Source organism: Cherax quadricarinatus, chromosome 49 (genome assembly GCF_038502225.1).
Source record: "Cherax quadricarinatus isolate ZL_2023a chromosome 49, ASM3850222v1, whole genome shotgun sequence".
In the NCBI taxonomy this organism is placed as follows: domain Eukaryota; kingdom Metazoa; phylum Arthropoda; class Malacostraca; order Decapoda; family Parastacidae; genus Cherax; species Cherax quadricarinatus.
The window spans coordinates 11,805,055-11,826,578 of NC_091340.1; the positions used below are offsets into that span (position 1 = coordinate 11,805,055).

Consider the following 21,524-nt stretch of genomic DNA (forward strand, 5'->3'; position numbering starts at 1 on the left):
CTCCTCCCTTAGTTTATACACTTTCACCTCCCTCTTACTTGTTGTTGCCACCTTCCTCTTTTCCCATCTACCTCTTACTCTAACTGTAGCTACAACTAAATAATGATCCGATATATCAGTTGCCCCTCTATAAACATGTACATCCTGGAGCCTACCCATCAACCTTTTATCCACCAATACATAATCTAATAAACTACTTTCATTACGTGCTACATCATACCTTGTATATTTATTTATCCTCTTTTCCATAAAATATGTATTACTTATTACCAAATCTCTTTCTACACATAGCTCAATTAAAGGCTCCCCATTTACATTTACCCCTGGCACCCCAAATTTACCTACTACTCCCTCCATAACATTTTTACCCACTTTAGCATTGAAATCCCCAACCACCATTACTCTCACACTTAATTCAAAACTCCCCACGCATTCACTCAACATTTCCCAAAATCTCTCTCTCTCCTCTACACTTCTCTCTTCTCCAGGTGCATACACGCTTATTATAACCCACTTTTCACATCCAATCTTTATTTTACTCCACATAATCCTTGAATTAATACATTTATAGTCCCTCTTTTCCTGCCATAGCTTATCCTTCAACATTATTGCTACTCCTTCTTTAGCTCTAACTCTATTTGAAACCCCTGACCTAATCCCATTTATTCCTCTCCACTGAAACTCTCCCACCCCCTTCAGCTTTGTTTCACTTAAAGCCAGGACATCCAGCTTCTTCTCATTCATAACATCCACAATCATCTCTTTCTTATCATCTGCACAACATCCACGCACATTCAGACTTCCCACTTTGACAATTTTCTTCTTATTATTCTTTTTAGTAATCTTTACAGGAAAAGGGGTTACTAGCCCATTGTTCCCGGCATTTTAGTTGACTTTTACAACACGCATGGCTTACGGAGGAAAGATTCTTATTCCACTTCCCCATGGATATAAAAGGAAAAGTAATAAGACCAAGAACTATTAAGATAAAAATCAAAGAAAACTCAGATGAATGTGTATAAATAAATGTGTACATGTATGTGTAGTGTGACCTAAGTGTAAGTAGAAGTAGCAAGACATACCTGTAATCTTGCATATTTATGAGACAGACAAAAGACATCAGCAATCCTACCATCATGTAAAACAATCACAGGCTTTCGTTTTACACTCACTTGGCAGGACGGTAGTACCTCCCTGGGCGGTTGCTGTCTACCAACCTACTACCTTACTTTATTATTTTTATATTGAAAAAGAAGTTATATCTGCTAAGGTTAAGCACCTCCTTATATAATAATCTCACCCTATTTTCCCTCTAGTACTATGCCTACTTACAACCAATTGCAGCCAAAACTTCATTCTGGTGAGGCTTAAGCCAGATCTTCAATCTGAGGGGGATACAACTTTAAAATGATAAGTGGCTGAAAAAATCAAAGGAATCAATTTTAAAAATGTGTTTTTCAGTTTGTATGAGAAATTCCTTGAACTGTTTCTTAATTATTATTTGAAAAAAAAAAAAGTATTTGCCTCTGGAGGGGTTTTAGCCCCATTGGCCCCCATGGCTGTACCTCTGAGTGGTATAATATTCTAAATGTCACTTATAAACCAGGAGGATTCAGTTGGGAGTCCCTTATAGGTCAGAAGGAGGCACCTTGATGCTTGTGAATGGCTCGTGTTTCAACAAATTTGAGCTACCCTCCCATCCCTTGGATCAAACCTCATTGCCTTTCATGCCCCAGATGCCATATTACCATTAGTATTCTTGTGCTTCCATTTGAAAAAGATAATAATGATCCTGGAATTGCCAACTAAGACCCACATTTTTTCTGACAAACAAAAATTTTTTCTGACGAAAAATAGTACTACCATGCTTGATTGCATTAGTCTTGTCTTTTGAAGTATATAATGCAATCATTCTTGCCTATTGAAGCACAGACTGCATTCATCCTTGCTTGGTGAAGCACAGACAACATTCATTCATCCCTGTCGAAGCATAGACTGTACATTCATTTTTGCCTGTTTAAATACTAATTTACCCCCATTAAAAAAATATCCAAACTTTGCTTACACACAGAGAATTCTAATGAATTTACTGAGTAATTAGCATCTAATTCATCTTTCAAATTCAAAACTAACCCATGAATTGTTAATTGTGCCTTAACCCTTTGAGGGTCGACAGGCCCTCTCCGAGACTCGTTCTCAGGGTCAGCCAAATTTAAAAAAAAAAAAATAATTTTGTCTTATGAAAAGATAGAGAATCTTTTCCCGATCATAATGACACCAAAATTATGAAATTTGATGGAAAACTTATGGAATTATGCTCTTGCGAAGTTAGCGGTCTCGGCGATGTTTACGCATCGGCGATTTTGCCCACTTTGAGCCCCATTTTCGGCCAATTCCACTGCACTAGTCGACAAAAAACATGAATATTTCGCTAGAACTCCATTTTTTCTATCGAATGAGTGCAAGAAACCATCTATTTACCAATTTCAACTATCCAGTACAGTGGTCAGAATTTAGCAATTTTGCCAATTTCACACAAATTTCAAAAGATGCCAATTTCCGAATAGGGTCCAGAATAAACAAGAAAGACATTCCTGGCACTAAAATGACATTTCCTTTGTTCATTAGTCACGTCTCAAGGCCCCTCTTACATTCTTTTGCTTTCCACTTTGAATTTTTATTCTCACAAAAAATAGAAGATTTTCTGTTATGCAGACTACTGCATTAGTGTAAAAAATGGTATAAATAATATTGGCACACTTGCAAAAGAATATTAGACTCACCAGTTGACGTGTATTGGACGCTTGGCATGATTTGTTTACTTTTGAACTTTGGTAAAAATCGAACATTTCTGCTACTTTGAGCTCAATTTCAAGGTACTTTTCGTTGTAAAACCAGTCAAAATCATCTCAATTTCTGTAATATGTCTTCCATTCTATAAAACGAGACCAAGAAAACTAGAATACAACAATAAATACCATATGAAAATACAGTGCAAAGTCGCTGTTTTATTCCAAAAAAACGGTCAAAGTTTTTTTTTTCTCATTATGCACTGTGTGCTGCAGGATTTTTTTTATACTGTGCACACTGACCACATAGACCCATTCTTTCATATGTAGGCCTACCAGCTTTCTCCCACTAGATTTGAGGGCGCTAGAATTTAGGCGTACTAGTACGTCAAAAACCCTGGGCCGTAAACCGTACTAGTACGGCCGAAACCCTCAAAGGGTTAATAATAATAATAATAATAAGAATAAGGGGTGTTAATGTTGCAGTTTAAAAACTGTAGTGTAAAGCACCCTTCTGGCAAGACAGTGATGGAGTGAATGATGGTGAAAGTTTTTCTTTTTCGGGCCACCCTGCCTTGGTGGGAATCGGCCAGTGTGATAATAATAATAAAAAAAATAATAATAATAATTATTTCTTTTCCATGGGGAAGTGGAACAGAATTCTTCCTCCATAAACCATGCGTGTCGTAAGAGGCAACTACAGTGCCAGGAGGAAGGGGCTAGTAACCCCTTCTCCTGTGTATTACTAAATGTAAAAGGGGAAACTTTTGTTTTTCCTTTTGGGCCACCCCGCCTCGGTGGGATACGACTGGTGCATTGAAAGAAGAAGAAAGATCTTTATTTCTACAAGTACATGTACAAGGTACATAGGCTTAGCTGATATCAATGATATACTACTATATAGAAAGTCCCTTGTTATGCAGAGCATTTCGGGCAAATTAGGTCAGTTTTGTCCCAGGATGTGACCCACATCCTGGGTAAACACCTGTCTGCTAACACCCAGATACCCATTTTACTGATGGGTGAACAGGGACACCAGGTGTCTTATGGAAACATGTCCTAATGTTTTCCAGCCATACAGGAGGATCAATCCCTGGACCTCAGTGTGTGAGCTGAGTGTGCTAGCAGTTGAGATCCAGATAATTGAAGCTATCCTTTCCTTCACTGGATTGAGCGTGATAACTTCCCATTTCCCTGGTGTTAAATGTTCACTTTGGAGGTGCCTCTTGTAAATATAATAAATAAAACCCTCAGTACAGTAAATTCACTGTAAAACTATTGTGTATTGTGAGATTTTTTTGCAAAATAAATTAAAAAAATCATGTGAAAAGTTGAATAGCATCTGGAAAAGCCTTCACAGTATATGTATACTATTAAATTTTGAATGAACTTTTAACCCTTTGAGGGTCGACAGGCCCTCTCCGAAACTCGTTCTCAGGGTCGGCCAAATTTAAAAAAAAAAAAATTATTTTCTCTTATGAAAAGATAGAGAATCTTTTCCCGATCATAAAGACACCAAAAGTTTGAAATTTGATAGAAAACTTACGGAATTATCCTCTCGCAAAGTTAGCGGTCTCGGCGATGTTTACGCATCGGCAATTTTGCCCACTTTGAGCCCCATTTTCGGCCAATTTCACTGTACTAGTCGACAAAAAACATGAATATTTCGCTAGAACTCCATTTTTTCTATCGAATGGGTGCAAGAAACCACCCATTTATGAAATTCAACTATCCAGTACAATGGTCAGAATTTAGCAATTTTGCCAATTTCACACAAATTTCAAAAGATGCCAATTTCCGAATAGGGTCCAGAATAAACAAGAAAGACATTCCTGGCACTAAAATGACATTTCCTCTAGTCATTAGTCACGTCTCAAGGCCCCTCTTATATTCTTTTGCTTTCCACTTTGAATTTTTATTTTCACAAAAAATATAAGATTTACTGTTATGCAGACTACTGCATTAGTGTAAAAAATGGTATAAATATTATTGGTGCACTTGTGAAAGAATATTAGACTCACCAGTTGACGTGTATTGCACGCTTGGCACGATTTGTTTACTTTTGAAGTTTGGTAAAAATCGAACATTTCTGCTACTTTGAGCTCAATTTCAAGGCACCTTTCATTGTAAAACCAGTCAAAATCATCTCAATTTCTGTAATATGTCTTCCATTCTATAAAATGAGACCAAGAAAACTAGAATACAACAATAAATACCATACGAAAATACACTGCAAAGTCGCTGATTTATTAAAAAAAAATGGTCGAAGTTTTTTTTTTCTCATTATGCACTGTGTGCTGCAGGATTTTTTTTAGACTGTGCACACTGACCACATAGACCCATTCTTTCATATGAAGGCCTACCAGCTTTCTCCCACTAGATTTGAGGCCGCTAGAATTTATGAGTACTAGTACGTCAAAAACCCCTACGTGTAAGACGTACTAGTACGACCAAAACCCTCAAAGGGTTAAATTTCATTTATAAAAATTTGCAGTATGTAGAGGTGCTATATATGAGCACTTAATATACAGTAATGGCATAATTATTATGGATTTTTTTATTATTTGATATTTTTTTACCAAAAGGTCAATTAAACCAATTATATTTTTTTACCGAAAAGTCAGTTAAGCCAATTTTATTGATTGTTAATGGATTTGTTTTGATACATTAGTACAGGGCAACTATTTAAAATTAACTTTAAAAGAGTTTAAGAGTATTGTGAGTTTTTGTCTGGCAACTCTGAAGGAACAATGGATGGAAACACCGAGATGTGTCTCAGTTGATGTCGTGGCTTGACGTGCTAAGGTTGTTTTCTGCTTCTTATTGACTGTGATAATTCCATTAGTGTGGATTTTCTTTGTCTGTGCTTGCTACTAAAAGGACCTTTTGTATTTTCCTCGTAGTTTAATGGTTAGAAAGAAAGTCAGCAGAAATGGGTAACAATAGCATTTTGAGTCCTCTCAAAGTGGGACAGATAAGCATTTTATTGAGTGATAGCACATTGAAACAGAAAGAAATAGCAGTAAAACTTGGTGTTTCAACTCAAACAGTAAAATTAAGAGGAAATTGAATTACGATTAAGATTTAAACTCAAAAAGGGTGGGAAGATGTGGTAGAAAATGGAAAACAACACTGAGATTAGACAGAAAAATAATACGCATGGCTCTTAACAACTGGTGGGAGCTCCATTGTTGGTGCTAGGGAGGATAGGAATAAGACAGGGAAACATGCACCAACAGGGAATACAGTCAAAGAAACCCAAGGCAAACGGAAACCAAGCCTGTGCACATACTATGCACTTGGTATCTGCAGACATGGGAAATCTGGAAAACAGACGGGACGTGCAACTATGACCACCCTAGAAAATGCCATGCCCATATGACAACAGTAAAATACAAACTCCCTTCCTGTAAGCTTTTTCACCCTGAAATGTGTACCTCTTCAGTACAGGAAAGACTGTGCTATAACTTAAATTGCCAGGCACACCATCTAAAGGGGACAAAAAGATAGAAAACATCCAGGCCATGGGAAAACCTGGGTAGCCACAGCCACTCAAGAGGGAGAGGTTTTTAAGTGCCAGGAAGGAAAAAAAATGGCAGGAAATGGCAGAAATCATACACCAAATCCAGTCATTCCTGGAGTGGAACCACAGTCGATGGCCTCCACTCCAAACCAACAGATACAGATACTAATGCCGGAAAAAAAATCCCCCCCCCAGTACCAACAATACCACCAGTCCGATAACATTCTTCTTTGCAAATATACAGGGTCTAAAGCCAGCAACAAACAACAAAATACCTTTCATCCGTGGACTGCTTGCAGAGGCAAAGGCAATGTTTGCGGCTTTCACTGAGACCCACATAAAGGATCACTTGGACAACGAAATATGGATCCCAGGTTACAACCTATGCAGATGTGGCAGAGTGAACAGGCAAAAGGGGGGGGGTTTGGCCTGTACATTGCAGAGTCACTTGTTTACACAGAACTGCTTAATGCCTAAAATGATGTAGTGGAAGTTTTAGCAGTAAAGGTCGAGAACCAAAACCTAGTCATTGTGGTAGTCTACAAGCCTCCGGATGCAACATCCCAGCAATTCCAGGAACAGCTGTTAAAAATTGACCACTGTCTGGAAAATCTTCCAGCTCCTGCACCAAACATCTTGCTCCTGGGGGATTTCAACTTAAGGCACCTAAAATGGAGGAATATAGCAAATAATATTGTTGCAGTAATAACACCAGGAGGCAGCTCTGATGAAAACTCACACTCACACGAGCTTTTAAATCTCTGCACAAAATTCAATTTAAACCAGCAAATAATAGAGCCTACTAGACTGGAGAATACACTAGACCTCATCTTCACTAACAATGATGATCTGATAAGAAATGTCACCATATCAAAAACAATATACTCAGATCACAACATAATTGAGGTTCAGACATGTATGCGTGGAGCCCCAGACCGACATAATGAGACTAGTCACGAGGGAGCATTCACCAAATTCAACTTCAATAACAAAAACATAAAGTGGGACCAAGTAAACCAAGTCCTAACCGATATAAGCTGGGAAGATATACTAAGCAACACAGACCCCAACTTATGCCTAGAACAGATTAACTTGGTGGCACTCGATGTATGAACAAGGCTTATTCCTCTAAGAAAAAGGAGGAGTAGATGTAAAATAGAAAGAGACAGGCGCTCCCTTTACAGGCGACGGAAAAGAATAACAGAGCGGCTAAAAGAGGTCAATATATCTGAAATGCGTAGGGAGACACTGGTCAGAGAAATAGCAAGCATCGAATTTAAGCTAAAGGAATCTTATAGGAGTCAGGAATCACCGGAAGAACTAGAAGAAATAAATGAAATCGAAAGAAACCCAAAGTATTTCTTCTCCTATGCCAAATCAAAGTCGAGAACAACGTCCAGTATTGGGCCCCTACTTAAACAAGATGGGTCCTACACAGATGACAGCAAGGAAATGAGTGAGCTACTCAAGTCCCAATATTGAGACTCAGTTTTTAGCAAGCCGCTAACCAGACTGAGAGTCGAAGATCAAAATTAATTTTTTATGAGAGAGCCACAAAATTTGGTTAACACAAGCCTATCCGATGTTATCCTGATGCCAAATGACTTCGAACAGGCGATAAATGACATGCCCATGCACTCTGCCTCAGGGCCAGACTCATGGAACTCTGTGTTCATCAAGAACTGCAAGAAGCCCCTATCACGAGCCTTTTCCATCCTATGGAGAGGGAGCATGGACACGGGGGTCGTCCCACAGTTACTAAAAACAACAGACATAGCCCCACTCCACAAAGGGGGCAGTAAAGCAACAGCAAAGAACTACAGACCGATAGCACTAACATCCCATATCATAAAATCTTTGAAAGGGTCCTAAGAAGCAAGATCACCACCCATCTAGAAACCCATCAGTTACACAACCCAGGGCAACATGGGTTTAGAACAGGTCGCTCCTGTCTGTCTCAACTATTGGATCATTACGACAAGGTCCTAAATGCACTAGAAGACAAAAAGAATGCAGATGTAATATATACAGACTTTGCAAAAGCCTTCAACAAGTGTGACCATGGCGTAATAGCGCACAAAATGTGTGCTAAAGGAATAACAGGAAAAGTCAGTCGATGGATCTATAATTTCCTCACTAACAGAACACAGAGAGTAGTCGTCAACAGGGTAAAGTCTGAGGCAGCTACGGTGAAAAGCTCTGTTCCACAAGGCACAGTACTCGCTCCCATCTTGTTCCTCATCCTCGTATCTGACATAGACAAGGATGTCAGCCACAGCACCGTGTCTTCCTTTGCAGTTGACACCCGAATCTGCATGACAGTGTCTTCCATTGCAGACACTGCAAGGCTCCAGGCGGACATCAACCAAATCTTTCAGTGGGCTGCAGAAAACAATATGAAGTTCAACGATGAGAAATTTCAATTACTCAGATATGGTAAACACAAGGAAATTAAATCTTCATCAGAGTACAAAACAAATTCTGGCCACAAAATAGAGCGAAACACCAACGTCAAAGACCTGGGAGTGATCATGTCGGAGGATCTCACCTTCAAGGACCATAACATTGTATCAATCGCATCTGCTAGAAAAATGACAGGATGGATAATGAGAACCTTCAAAACTAGGGAGGCCAAGCCCATGATGACACTCTTCAGGTCACTTGTTCTATCTAGGCTGGAATATTGCTGCACACTAACTGCACCTTTCAAGGCAGGTGAAATTGCTGACCTAGAAAATGTACAGAGAACCTTCACGGCGCGCATAATGGAGATAAAACACCTCAATTACTGGGAGCGCTTGAGGTTCCTAAAACTGTATTCCTTGGAACGCAGGCGGGAGAGATACATGATTATATACACCTGGAAAATCCTAGAGGGACTAGTACCGAACTTGCACACGAAAATCACTCACTACGAAAGCAAAAGACTTGGCATACGATGCAACATCCCCCCAATGAAAAGCAGGGATGTCACTAGCACGTTAAGAGACCATACAATAAGTGTCAGGGGCCCGACACTGTTCAACTGCCTCCCAGCATACATAAGGGGGATTACCAACAGACCCCTGGCAGTCTTCAAGCTGGCACTGGACAAGCACCTAAAGTCGGTTCCTGACCAGCCGGGCTGTGGTTCGTACGTTGGTTTGCGTGCAGCCAGCAGTAACAGCCTGGTTGATCAGGCTCTGATCCACCAGGAGGCCTGGTCACAGACCGGGCCGCGGGGGCGTTGACCCCCGGAACTCTCTCCAGGTAAACTCCAGGTAAACAACAGAAGAGCATCTTACAGGCAGATTTTCTCTTGACCTAGCAACAAGTGTTAGCCTTCCCCAAAAGACAGTTAATGAGAGGCATTTGGAGAGTGGATTGAAAACATGTCGTCCCAGAAAGAAGCCACGATGTACTGAGCCTATGATATGGAAATGTTTAGTCTGGGTTAAGAATCACAGTGAGTGCATTTCTGAACAATGGGAGTAGGTAAGATTTACATTTAGTTATTCATTTCATTTGTTGTTCACAAAAGAACATTAATAATTAGTTAAATGACAATTCTATTTGAAAATATTTAGATTTCCATTTGGCTTCTTTAGTTGTTCCACCACTTTATTCTCTCTTCTTTTGTTGCAAGTGGTGTTCTCTGTTGAATCATCCATTGCAGTGCTGGATGACCATGTGCTAACCATAAGAAGGCAGTCAGGTGGGGAATTTATGTTTGAATGTCTGAAGAAGACAGTCAAAGTTCCTCAGAAAATCATTGTGTAGGGAGCCATTTCTGTTCATGGAACAAATCGTATGCACATTGTTGAGGGTACCATGAACCAGGTAAAGTCTGTAGAAGTACTACAATGCCAGTTATTGCCTTAGATAAGGGATTGGTATGTTGATGGATGTTGGATGTTCCAACAAATCACAGCTCTATATCACACGGCAAAATCAATAAAGATGGAGTGTGCACAAAATGGCATTGAGCTGCTCCCATGGGCTGGAAATTCCCCAGACATGAATGCTATTGAGAGTTTATGGTCTGTATTGAAGGATGAAATACACAAAGTTCCCATTACAGAGTGCAACTCAGATCGTCTTGTTAAGATTTGGTTTCATTCTGTCAGAATCAAGGAATTATGCTACGGGTGGTCAAACCAAATATTAATCAATGTAAAATAGTTGGCATGTACTTATGTATCAAAATAAATCCATTAGCAATCAGTGAAATTGGTTTAATTGATCTTTTAGTAGAAAAATATCAAATTTAAAAAAATCCATGATAATTATGCCAGTACTGTATATTACTGTAATAGGGAGGAATGGGTGCCTGATAATGGTGCTGATGGTGAATAGTAATATTGTTTTGTTGTGATTGTAACAATAATGAGCAGTTGTGTAACCAATGAGCTTTGCCATTACTTTTTGACTCGGTTAACCCAGCAGATTTTATTTCATATTTCATTAAATTGAGTTATGGTAAGTAAGACACATGTGAAACAGTTAGGTATCTTTATCTGAAAAGTTTTGCCTACACAGGCTTCTTCAGTCGAATACAGAAAAGTTGGCAGAAGTAGAAGAGATGTGAAAACGATGTAATCAGCCCATTACCCTTGAAGACGTAATTTTGAGATGGTCAGCCCCTCAGCCTGGAGAAGAGATTTTGTTTAATAATCTGAAACACTTCTACTCCTCCTGCCAACTTTTCCATACTCGACTGAAGAAGCCTACTTTGTAGGTGAAACATTTTGGATCAAGATACCTAACTGTTGTACATATGTCTTACTTACCAACCTGTTGGTACTGTATACCATTTTAATATTCATATTGATTCATGTTAAATTGAGGTCTGTTAAATTGAGTCATGTTAAATTGAATCATGTTAAATTGAGGTCTGTTAAATTGAATTATGTTAAATTGACGATTTACTGTAATTTTATTCTTCTACTCTATGATCTTGTTTCAGGTCACCTCCTCTTATACTGACCATTGGAGAAACGCCTTTGGAATCTGAGGGAAAGAAAGCTCTGGAGACGATCAATAGAGCCATGGGAGAAGTGTTCGCTCTTGTTACTTTCCCTTTTACCTGCTTCACCTTATTCCTTCATCATCTGTTAAGGTAATGCCATCATTAGGTACATCCAAACTTATAAATACTCAAGGTTATGCACATTTTCACTTACAAAAATTCAAAGTTATACACATCTTCACTTACAAAAATTCAGTCATATACATCTTTACTTATAGATGTTCTGATTTACTCATCTGCACTTACAAATGCCACAAGTTAAACACATTCATACTTAAAAATACAGCATATCTCTACTTAAAATAAACTTACACACATCCACACTTACAAGTTTTACAGTTGCTGAGCAACAACATATATGTGTGTGATAAATAACCATCCTTTGTATTTTTTATTTCCCAAGAAACAACTCATAAGTTGGAAAACCTAGAAATTTGACTTGTTAGTAAGTTGAGAACCCTTCAAGGAAGGTACCGTGATGCCAATGCCAGAGCTCTTGATCCAAAGAATTAGGGCTACCCCCATTTCCTTGCATCAGATTTTATTGCTTCCCATTCTCCCAGTCCCTCTATGGCTCCTATGAGCAGTGGTGTGTATTCATGTGAAGCAAGCATTACTTCCTTTCATTATTAAAATATCTTTTTTTTGTTATAGTATTTAATTGTATATGCTGTAGTAATAGGAGTCCAAACTTGTGAAGTTTGTTAGACAGGAGCATTTGCTGCTTGAAAATCTGACCTTGGAATACACAACCTTGGATATACAGTGTAAACTACCTCTCTATTACAGAGTAAAATGGTATACCACTGTTAGACATAAAATGCAAATTCTTTCTTTCTTTCTTTCAACACACCGGCCGTATCCCACCAAGGTGGGGTGGCCCAAAAGGAAAAACGAAAGTTTCTCCTTTTACATTTAGTAATATATACAGGAGAAGGGGTTACTAGCCCCTTGCTCCCGGCATTTTAGTCGCCTCTTACAACACACATGGCTTATGGAGGAAGAATTCTGTTCCACTTCCCCATGGAGGTAAGAGGAAATAAACAAGAACAAGACCTAGAAAGAAAATAGAAGAAAACTCAAAGGGGTGTGTATATATATGCTTGTACATGGGTCACCCTGCCTCGGTGGGAGACAGCCGACTTGTTGAAAAGAAAAAAACATGTATGTGTAGTGTGACCTAAGTGTAAGTAGAAGTAGCAAGACGTACCTGAAATCTTGCATGTTTATGAAACAGAAAAAAGGACACCAGCAATCCTACCATCATGTAAAACAATTACAGGCTTTCGTTTTACACTCACTTGGCAGGACGGTAGTACCTCCCTGGGTGGTTGCCGTCTACCAACCTACTACCTAGTAAAATGCAAATTACAGTATTAATATTCATTACATGGCCCTTTTGCAAATCCACATAAAGAAGTTTCATGTCAGTCTAACGTTTTTAACAAGCCAACCATCTCCCACTGAGGTAAGATGACCTGTAAAAGAGGAAATATTTTCATTGTCTGTCAGTCAGTCACTGTCTTGCCAGAAGTATCCTAACATCAGAGTTCAGATGACTCTCTCTCTCTAAACTGCAACATTCTCACTCCTCCTCCAGAGTGCAGGCACTGTACATCTTACCTCCAGGACTCAGTTCCAGCTAGCCATTAAGCATTCTGATGATGGAATTTTCCCTCAGTATATAATGTCATTGCTGACATAAAAACCTCTGACTAGAGATTTAAGCACAGAAAGCACAGAGTACTTCCAGTGGTCCCTTCACTACTACTACATCCTTACAGAGTGCTGCCAATAACAAAGATATGTGACACCATACTAATAACAGAAATTCATGACACCATACTAAATCAGGTTAATATCATATTTGTAGATTTGGATTAATTAAAATTCTAAGAAATTTTACACCCTCCATCATTTTGTGAATTTAAAAAAGAATTTCCAGGCTTGCTTTTCAGTCATTGAAGTATAACTATAACAATTGCTTTGAGTTTTTTAATAGATCAATTTAGAATTACAGTGGAACCTCAAATATAGAACTTTCTTCGGTCCAGAAGGCTGTTCAAGTGTCGCTACCTAACGAATTTATTCCCATCAGGAATAATGTAAATTAGATTAGTCCATTTCAGACCCTCAAAAATACACTTATAAAAGCACTTACAAAAATACGCTTACATAATTGGTTTAGTTGGGAGCAGTTCGATTTTTGAGGTTCCACTGTACTTATATGTCAGAAGAATTCATAGATAAAACTATAAGAGAAATTTAGAGTTTTATAAAGCCAACAGTATATTAATTTGTGAATTAATTGTAATGGTTTGAGCAGTTTCTAAATCTGTAGAGAGAAGATTCAGTCACAAATAAAATTTTACTCAAAAAATATCAGGGTCAAGAAAGGTTGTAAAGCTTTGATCTTCTATCAACTGAATTATTGCAGAATCTTGAGAACAAGCCAGAATTTTACAGTAAAGTTGCTAATAACTTTGATAAAAAAATACAAAGAATTCCATTGAACTATGTTTAAAATGGTAGTTAAATAATGTTTTATGTTACTACTTCCTATTTTATTTGATAATGAATCAGTGAAATAAGATGCTTATTATTATTCATGCTAAAAATCAGATATTAATATTCATGGTAAAATATCAGATTTTTTTTTTTTTTTAATTTTTTTTATTAACACACTAGCCGATTCCCACCAAGGCAGGGTGGCCCGAAAAAGAAAATTTTTCACCATCATTCACTCCATCACTGTCTTGCCAGAAGGGTGCTTCACACTACAGTTTTAAACTGCAACATTAACACCCCTCCTTCAGAGTGCAGGCACTGTACTTCCCATCTCCAGGACTCAAGTCTGGCCTGCCGGTTTCCCTGAATCCCTTCATAAATGTTACTTTGCTCACACTCCAACAGCATGTCAAGTATTAAAAACCATTTGTCTCCATTCACTCCTATCAAACACGCTCACGCATACCCGCTGGAAGTCTAAGCCCCTCGCACACAAAACCTCCTTTACCCCCTCCCTCCAACCTTTCCTAGGCCGACCCCCTACCCCGCTTTCCTTCCACTACAGACTGATACACTCTTGAAGTCATTCTGTTTCGCTCCATTCTCTCTACATGTCCGAACCACCTCAACAACCCTTCCTCAGCCTTCTGGACAACAGTTTTGGCAATCCTGCACCTCCTCCTAACTTCCAAACTACGAATTCTCTGCATTATATTCACACCACACATTGCTCTCAGACATGACATCTCCACTGCCTCCAGCCTTCTCCTCGCTGCAACATTCATCACCCATGCTTCACACCCATATAAGAGCGTTGGTAAAACTGTACTCTCATACATTCCCCTCTTTGCCTCCAAGGACAAAGTTCTTTGTCTCCACAGACTCCTAAGTGCACCACTCACCCTTTTCCCCTCATCAATTCTATGATTCACCTCATCTTTCATAGACCCATCCACTGACACGTCCACTCCCAAATATCTGAATACATTCACCTCCTCCATACTCTCTCCCTCCAATCTGATATCCAATCTTTCATCACCTAATCTTTTTGTTATCCTCATAACCTTACTCTTTCCTGTATTCACTTTTAATTTTCTTCTTTTGCATACCCTACCAAATTCATCCACCAACCTCTGCAACTTCTCTTCAGAATCTCCCAAGAGCATAGTGTCATCAGCAAAGAGCAACTGTGACAGCTCCCACTTTATGTGTGATTCTTTATCTTTTAACTCCACGCCTCTTGCCAAGACCCTCGCATTAACTTTTCTTACAACACCATCTATAAATACAGTGGACCCCCGCATAACGATGGCATCGCATAGCGATTTTTCCGCATAACGATTACTTTTATCGCAAAATTTTTGCCCCGCATACCGATTAAAAACCCGCATACCGATTTTCGTCCGAGACGCGTCCAATGTGCCCTCACATGTGCCGGCCGTCCCATTGTTTACCAGCCAGCCTCCGCGGTAACATCCAAGCATACACTCGGAATATTTCGTATTATTACAGTGTTTTCGGTGGTGTTTCTGGAAAATAAGTGACCATGGGCCCCAAGAAAGCTTCTAGTGCCAACCCTGTGGTAAAAAGGGTGAGAATTAGTATGGAAATTAAGAAAGATTTTGAAGGGTTTGGGGCTAACCCTGAGAAGCCTATGCCAGTTGTGGAATCCATTGTGCCTACTTCAAAGATTAAGGAAATGTGTGCAGAGTGGTTTGAACTGCAAACCTTTATAGATGAAAATCACCCTGACACAGCTGTTGCAAGCCGTGCTTGTGACTATTTCAATGACAATGTTATGGCCCATTTTAGGAAAGTCTTGAAGAAACGGGAGGTACAGAGCTCTATGGACAGATTTGTTGTGCGACAGAGGTCCAGTGACTCTGAAGCTGGTCCTAGTGGCATTAAAAGAAGAAGGGAAGTAACCCCAGAAAAGGACTTGCTACCTCAAGTCCTAATGGAAGGGGATTCCCCTTCTAAACAGTAAGAAGATAATGCTCTCCCCTCCTCCCATCCCATCAATCATCACCAGATCTTCAATAAAAGTAAGTGTCATGTAATTGTGCATGCCTTTTTCAGTTTGTGTGTATTAAAATTAACATTTCATGTGGTAAAAAAAATTTTTTTTCATACTTTTGGGCGTCTTGCACGGATTAATTTTATTTCCATTATTTCTTATGGGGAAAATTAATTCGCATAACGATTATTTCGCATAACGATGAGCCCTCTTGCACGGATTAAAATCGTTAACCGGGGGTCCACTGTATATTAAACAACCACGGTGACATCACACATCCTTGTCTAAGGCTTACTTTTACTGGGAAATAATCTCCCTCTTTCCTACATACTCTAACTTGACCCTCACTATCCTTGTAAAAACTCTTCACTGCTTTCAGTAACCTACCTCCTACACCATACACCTGCAACATCTGCCACATTGCCCCCCTATCCATCCTGTCATACGCCTTTTCCAAATCTATAAATGCCACAAAAACCTCTTTAGCCTTATCTAAATACTGTTCACTTATATGTTTCACTGTAAACACCTGGTCCACACACCCCCTACCTTTCCTAAAGCCTCCTTGTTCATCTGCTATCCTATTCTCCATCTTACTCTTAATTCTTTCAATAATAACTCTACCATACACTTTACCAGGTATACTCAACAGACTTAATCCCCTATAATTTTTGCACACTCTTTTGTCCCCTTTGCCTCTATACAAAGGAACTATGCATGCTCTCTGCCAATCCCTTGGTACCTTACCCTCTTCCATACATTTATTAAATAATTGCACCAACCACTCCAAAACTATATCCCCACCCGCTTTTAACATTTCTATCTTTATCCCATCAATCCCGGCTGCCTTACCCCCTTTCATTTTACCCACTGCCTCCGATATTTATTAATATTCATGCTTTAGCTGTATCAAAATGTGTAATATTGTCATTTGCTTGCACTAGCACTGTATTTTCACTACACACTACTATCTACAGGTTTAGTACTTCTTCCATCAATGTAATTCTACAATAATAAGGTACAATATGCACCTTTTTAATATCTTTTTATTTTATTTTTTAAATTTGGATTCATTTATGGAGTACCATTATATTCTTGCAGGTTCCTTCTTCATGGTGTGATAAGACCTCTTGTGGTTGAGCCATTAACCTTGACTGTGGAATATCTTGTTCGCCCTTTCGTGGGTGGCGTATTAAGGCCTCTGCTGCTCAGTGTGCATGGTGCATCAGTGTACTTAAGTGATACCTTAGTAGTGTGCCTGAGACCATTGACTGCTGTGTTACAGTCATTCAGGATAGTCGAGGTTAATTATATTCGTCATCATTCACCCGAAGAAATTTAGATACTCTTTTTTTTTTTCTTCAACAAGTCGGCTGTCTCCCACCGAGGCATAGGATATTAAATCACAAATTAACCACACTTAGGAAATTTAAGATGACTTTTCAGTCTGTTCAGGATGTATTGAAACATTGTCACGGGTTTCTTATCCTAAGTGTGGGTTATTTGTGAATTGCTCCAGCTATTGTATTGTGACTTTATTCTTTATATTCTTAGGATATTGTGTTTTTTAGAGATCTTTCTTTCAACGTACCAGCCGTATCCCACCGAGGTGGGGTGGCCCAAAAGGAAAAACGAAAGTTTCTCCTTTCAAATTTAGTAATATACACAGGAGAATGGGTTACTAGCCCCTTGCTCCCGGCATTTTAGTCGCCTCTTACGACACGCATGGCTTACGGAGGAAGAATTCTGTTCCACTTCCCCATGGAGATTTTTTAGAGATATTAGTGCTTATTTATTTTCAGCTCATATTCAGTTATTTCTAGTTTAATGTAGATTTGGTATACATGTAGATTTTTTGTGTGTAGCTAGTACTGTAAATGTCCATGTATACACTAAGAGAAAAGAGGTACAGAAGAGATACTATAAAGTTCTTTTTCACAGAGTGGTAGATTAACCTTTTGAGGGTCCAGAGGCCAAATCTCAAGAGTTACAGCCAGGGTCCAAGAATTTTCAAAAAAAATTTTTTGTTATTTTTTCTTCTGAAATGGTAGAGAATCTTTTTCTGAAGTTAATAAAACAAAAAGTATGAAATATGATGGAAAATTGATGAAATTATGCTCTCGTGAATTTTGATTTGTCAGCGATATTTACACATTGGCGATTTTGCCTAGTTTGACTCCCATTTTAGGCCAATTGCATTATTCCAGTCGACCAAATTCTTAGCTATTTTGCTAGTATTACTTCTATTTTATCAATTGAGCACAAGAAATCACCCAGTGAACTGTTTCAACTAACCAATAAAATGATTGGAAATTGGTAATTTGGCCATTTTAACACGAAGTTCAAAATATTCCAATTTCAAAATAGGGTCCAGAATAAACAATGCAGGCATTCCTGGCACTAAAGTAACATTTCTTCTGTTCATTAGTTACATTTTCAGGCTTTACAAATGAATTCCAGTTGATTTTTTATTCACATAATGAAGTTTTTATTCACACCAAAAATAGAAGATTTACTGTTATGCAATGTTGTAATAATTGTAAAAATAATATCAGCATATTCGTGAACGTATATTAGACCCACCAGTTGACGCGTATTAGACTCTTGGCGACATTTGTTTGCTCTTGAACTTCGGCAAAAATTGAACATTTCTGCTAATTTGAGCTTAGTTTCAAGCCATTTTCAGTACTAAAACCAATCAAAATCATCTCTATTTCTGTAATATATCTTCCATTCTATCAAATGAGACCAAGAAATTGCAACCTTACGACTGGTTGGTCGGAACCAAGCTTGGTCGTAAGTCAGATGGTAGGTGTACAGCTGCAAAAAACATGAAAAAACACTGCAAAGTCGCTGTTTTAATTCAAAATTATGGTCGCAGTTTTTTTCTCTCATTATGCACTGTGTGCTGCAGGATTTGTTTTATGTGGTGCACACTTACCACATAGATGTATTCTCTCATAACTAGGCCCAAATTTACCACTCACAGGTTATCTGAGTGAGCTGAGCTCATGGCGTAGCTCGACAGCTTGGACCCTGGCTTCAAAGCTGTAGATCTACAGGATGGACCTTGAAAGGGTTAACCAGTGAAGAGATGCCATGAACACAGTTCTCTACCTGGTGCATAATCACAGACATTTCATACAGTATGATTGATATTCTGTGGTCTGCTTACCTACTTCCAGCAGGACATGACATTGCTTTAGGCATGTGTCTTTTATTTCAGCTGTTGTACTGTGTACAACTGTAATATTTCAAGCTTTCAAGGAAGGTGCTTTGATGCTGCTTATGGGCTCTTTCTCAGGAATTGAAGTTACTCTCCCTACTTCTTTTTCAATATAATAATGCAAACTGCATATTGTGTCTCATTAAGAGACAATGATGCTTATCTTGTCAGCTGTAAGGTTACATAGGTTAACTCACACAATTGGACTGTTCTTTCACTTTATTACACATTTTACATTATATGAAATGTATCTTTAAATGTCCAGTGGATCACTTTGTGCTCCAACATTATTATGAATAATTTTGTGCCATATTTTATGAGGCATTTTGTATCATCATATACTGAACCATTCAGTGAGGATTACCTGTGTATATGCAATGCATTGTATGGTATAAAAGTGTACTTCAGTGCTGTACTTATGAAGGAGTCACATAATACACAATAGAAGTAGTTTTTTGCCAACAACTTATGTAACACCATTGTAAATATGAGGGAGTGCCAATAGTGAGGATGAACTTAACATTTAAACTTCTGTAAACAATGCTTTGAAATGCTAATTTTTCTTGTAAAAGTGTTTGTGATTCAAGGAATTGGGGAATTTTTCCACTTCCTCTGGTCAAACCTAGTTAAAGAACCTTCCATTCCTCTAGCAATGGATGACCCTTACCATTTTAGCACTTTCCCCATAATAATGATAGTGTATAAATAATGAAAAACAATCTTGATATTTAATTTTTTTAAAGACTTGTATATATAAATACTACATAATGTCTTTATTTTATTTTAATAAGGGAAAAACACTACAAACCCATAAAGGTCACAAAGTGCTTTTGGAATGGAAGGCCATCTGGTTCATTGTAAGGAATGGGAGGATAAGTCCAGTTCCTTGGATCAAATCACTCAGTGGCATCAAGATAGCTTCCTTGAGGGGCCTTAAAGTGTTAAGTTCAACCTAACTATTGCCCACACTGCATGCAATTCTGCCATGTTTTGTGAAAAAAATATTGAATAATTTTATTTGATATCTCTGGAGAAGGAGTGCATATATTGGTTATTCAAATTTTTATACAATACACAGGGTTTAGCACTGTTTTTTCACACACTGGCCATCTCCCACCAAGGGTGACCTGAAAATGAAGTATTTTTATTGTTGTTCATTCAATCATTATGTGGTACACATTCAGAAAAATAATGAATGTCACTGCCAGTAATCTTTAGATATCATATATCTAAATATAATAACAATAATAATAATAAATGTATATAGTTCACAGTAAGGTAGAATGTATGAAGGGATTCATGGAAATTGGTTATCCTGACTTGAGTCATGGAGGTGGAAGCACTCTTAAGGAGGAGTGAAGAGGTTGGAGTCCAGAGGGCCATCTGAACTGTTATGTCAGCACACCTCCAGCAAGACAGTAATTGAATGAATAATGGTGAAAGTGTTTCACTTTTATTGGGTCACATCCTCTTCAAGGGGGGCTCCTTGGCGTGGTGAAGAGGCTCTTGGTCTGAGGAATTAGCCCTGTCGGTCTTCTTCCTCAGACCGAACCTAATTACCCCCCATTCTCCCCTCCCCTATCCCATCCTCCCCATCCTCCCCTTTTTCCATTCCTCCTCCTCCTCCTCACCCCTCCCTTTTGCCCTTCCTCTTTTTAGCCTTCGTGATTTCTCCCACAGGCGCGCTAGTTCCTAGGTAGGGGAAAGGACACCGGGGTCCATCCCATTCCGTTGAGGTTTCTTGGCGGTGGCGTAGTTTGCCGTGGAATCTGGATTGCCTAGGGATGTCCCGATCCCTCTCCGGTATCCCGGAGTAGCTTTGGGTGTCTTTTGGGCGACGGGTGTATCTCTGGAAGCCACCTTTCGGATTCCGGGGGTGGTGGCTGAAGGAGGTATGCTTTGTGGCGGATATCCGGCCGCCCTCTCTTTTGTCCACCGAGGTAGCTCGGCAGATGTGAGGTTGCTATCCCAGATTGCTGGTTTACTGGCATGAAGGGTAGGGTATGGCACGGGTTCCATGCTGCATCTGCGCTACTAGCGGTGTCGAGTCCTCTTGGGCGCGGAGGGAGATTTCTGGCCCTTTCATTCCTCCTAGGAACTATCCCTCCCTGGTCCCCCCTTTTTTTTTCTTTTTTTTATTTTTTTCTTTTCTTCTTTCTTTTTTTTCTTAAAAACAAAAAGAAAGAAGTAACCTAACCATGGCAGCCCTAGTCCATGAACCTGGTACCCCCGGGCCCCTTCTTGATACCGCACCCCGTTCTGACCCCGCCTCGTCTTTGGACCACTCTTCAGACATTCCTCATGCCTCTGTACCTATTGCCAGTGCTGTTTCCTCACCCGCTTCAGGTACTGAGGCCTCGACTGACTCCTTCGATTTATCAGACCTTCGCTCTCCTCTGACTATGCTTCCGGCCTCTCCCTCTACGGTGCGGCAATTTTCAAATCGCCGACCC

At 39.1% G+C, this 21,524-nt stretch overlaps 1 protein-coding gene across 2 annotated transcripts in view; it reads left to right on the plus strand.

The window, feature by feature from the left end:
- The window catches only part of LOC128697005 (hepatoma-derived growth factor-related protein 2-like), a 55,507-nt gene extending 34,975 nt beyond the window's left edge, over window positions 1-20,532 (plus strand). The window contains exons 7-8 of one of the 2 annotated variants that reach the window (XM_053788505.2): window positions 11,258-11,410; window positions 16,947-20,532. In XM_053788505.2, the coding sequence (XP_053644480.1) occupies window positions 11,258-11,410; window positions 16,947-17,187 (394 nt within the window). In that variant the 3' untranslated portion in view covers window positions 17,188-20,532. The remainder of the gene's footprint in view (window positions 1-11,257; window positions 11,411-16,946) is intronic. The other variant, XM_053788506.2, reaches the window with a different exon arrangement.
- The last annotated feature ends 992 nt before the right edge of the window (window positions 20,533-21,524 follow it).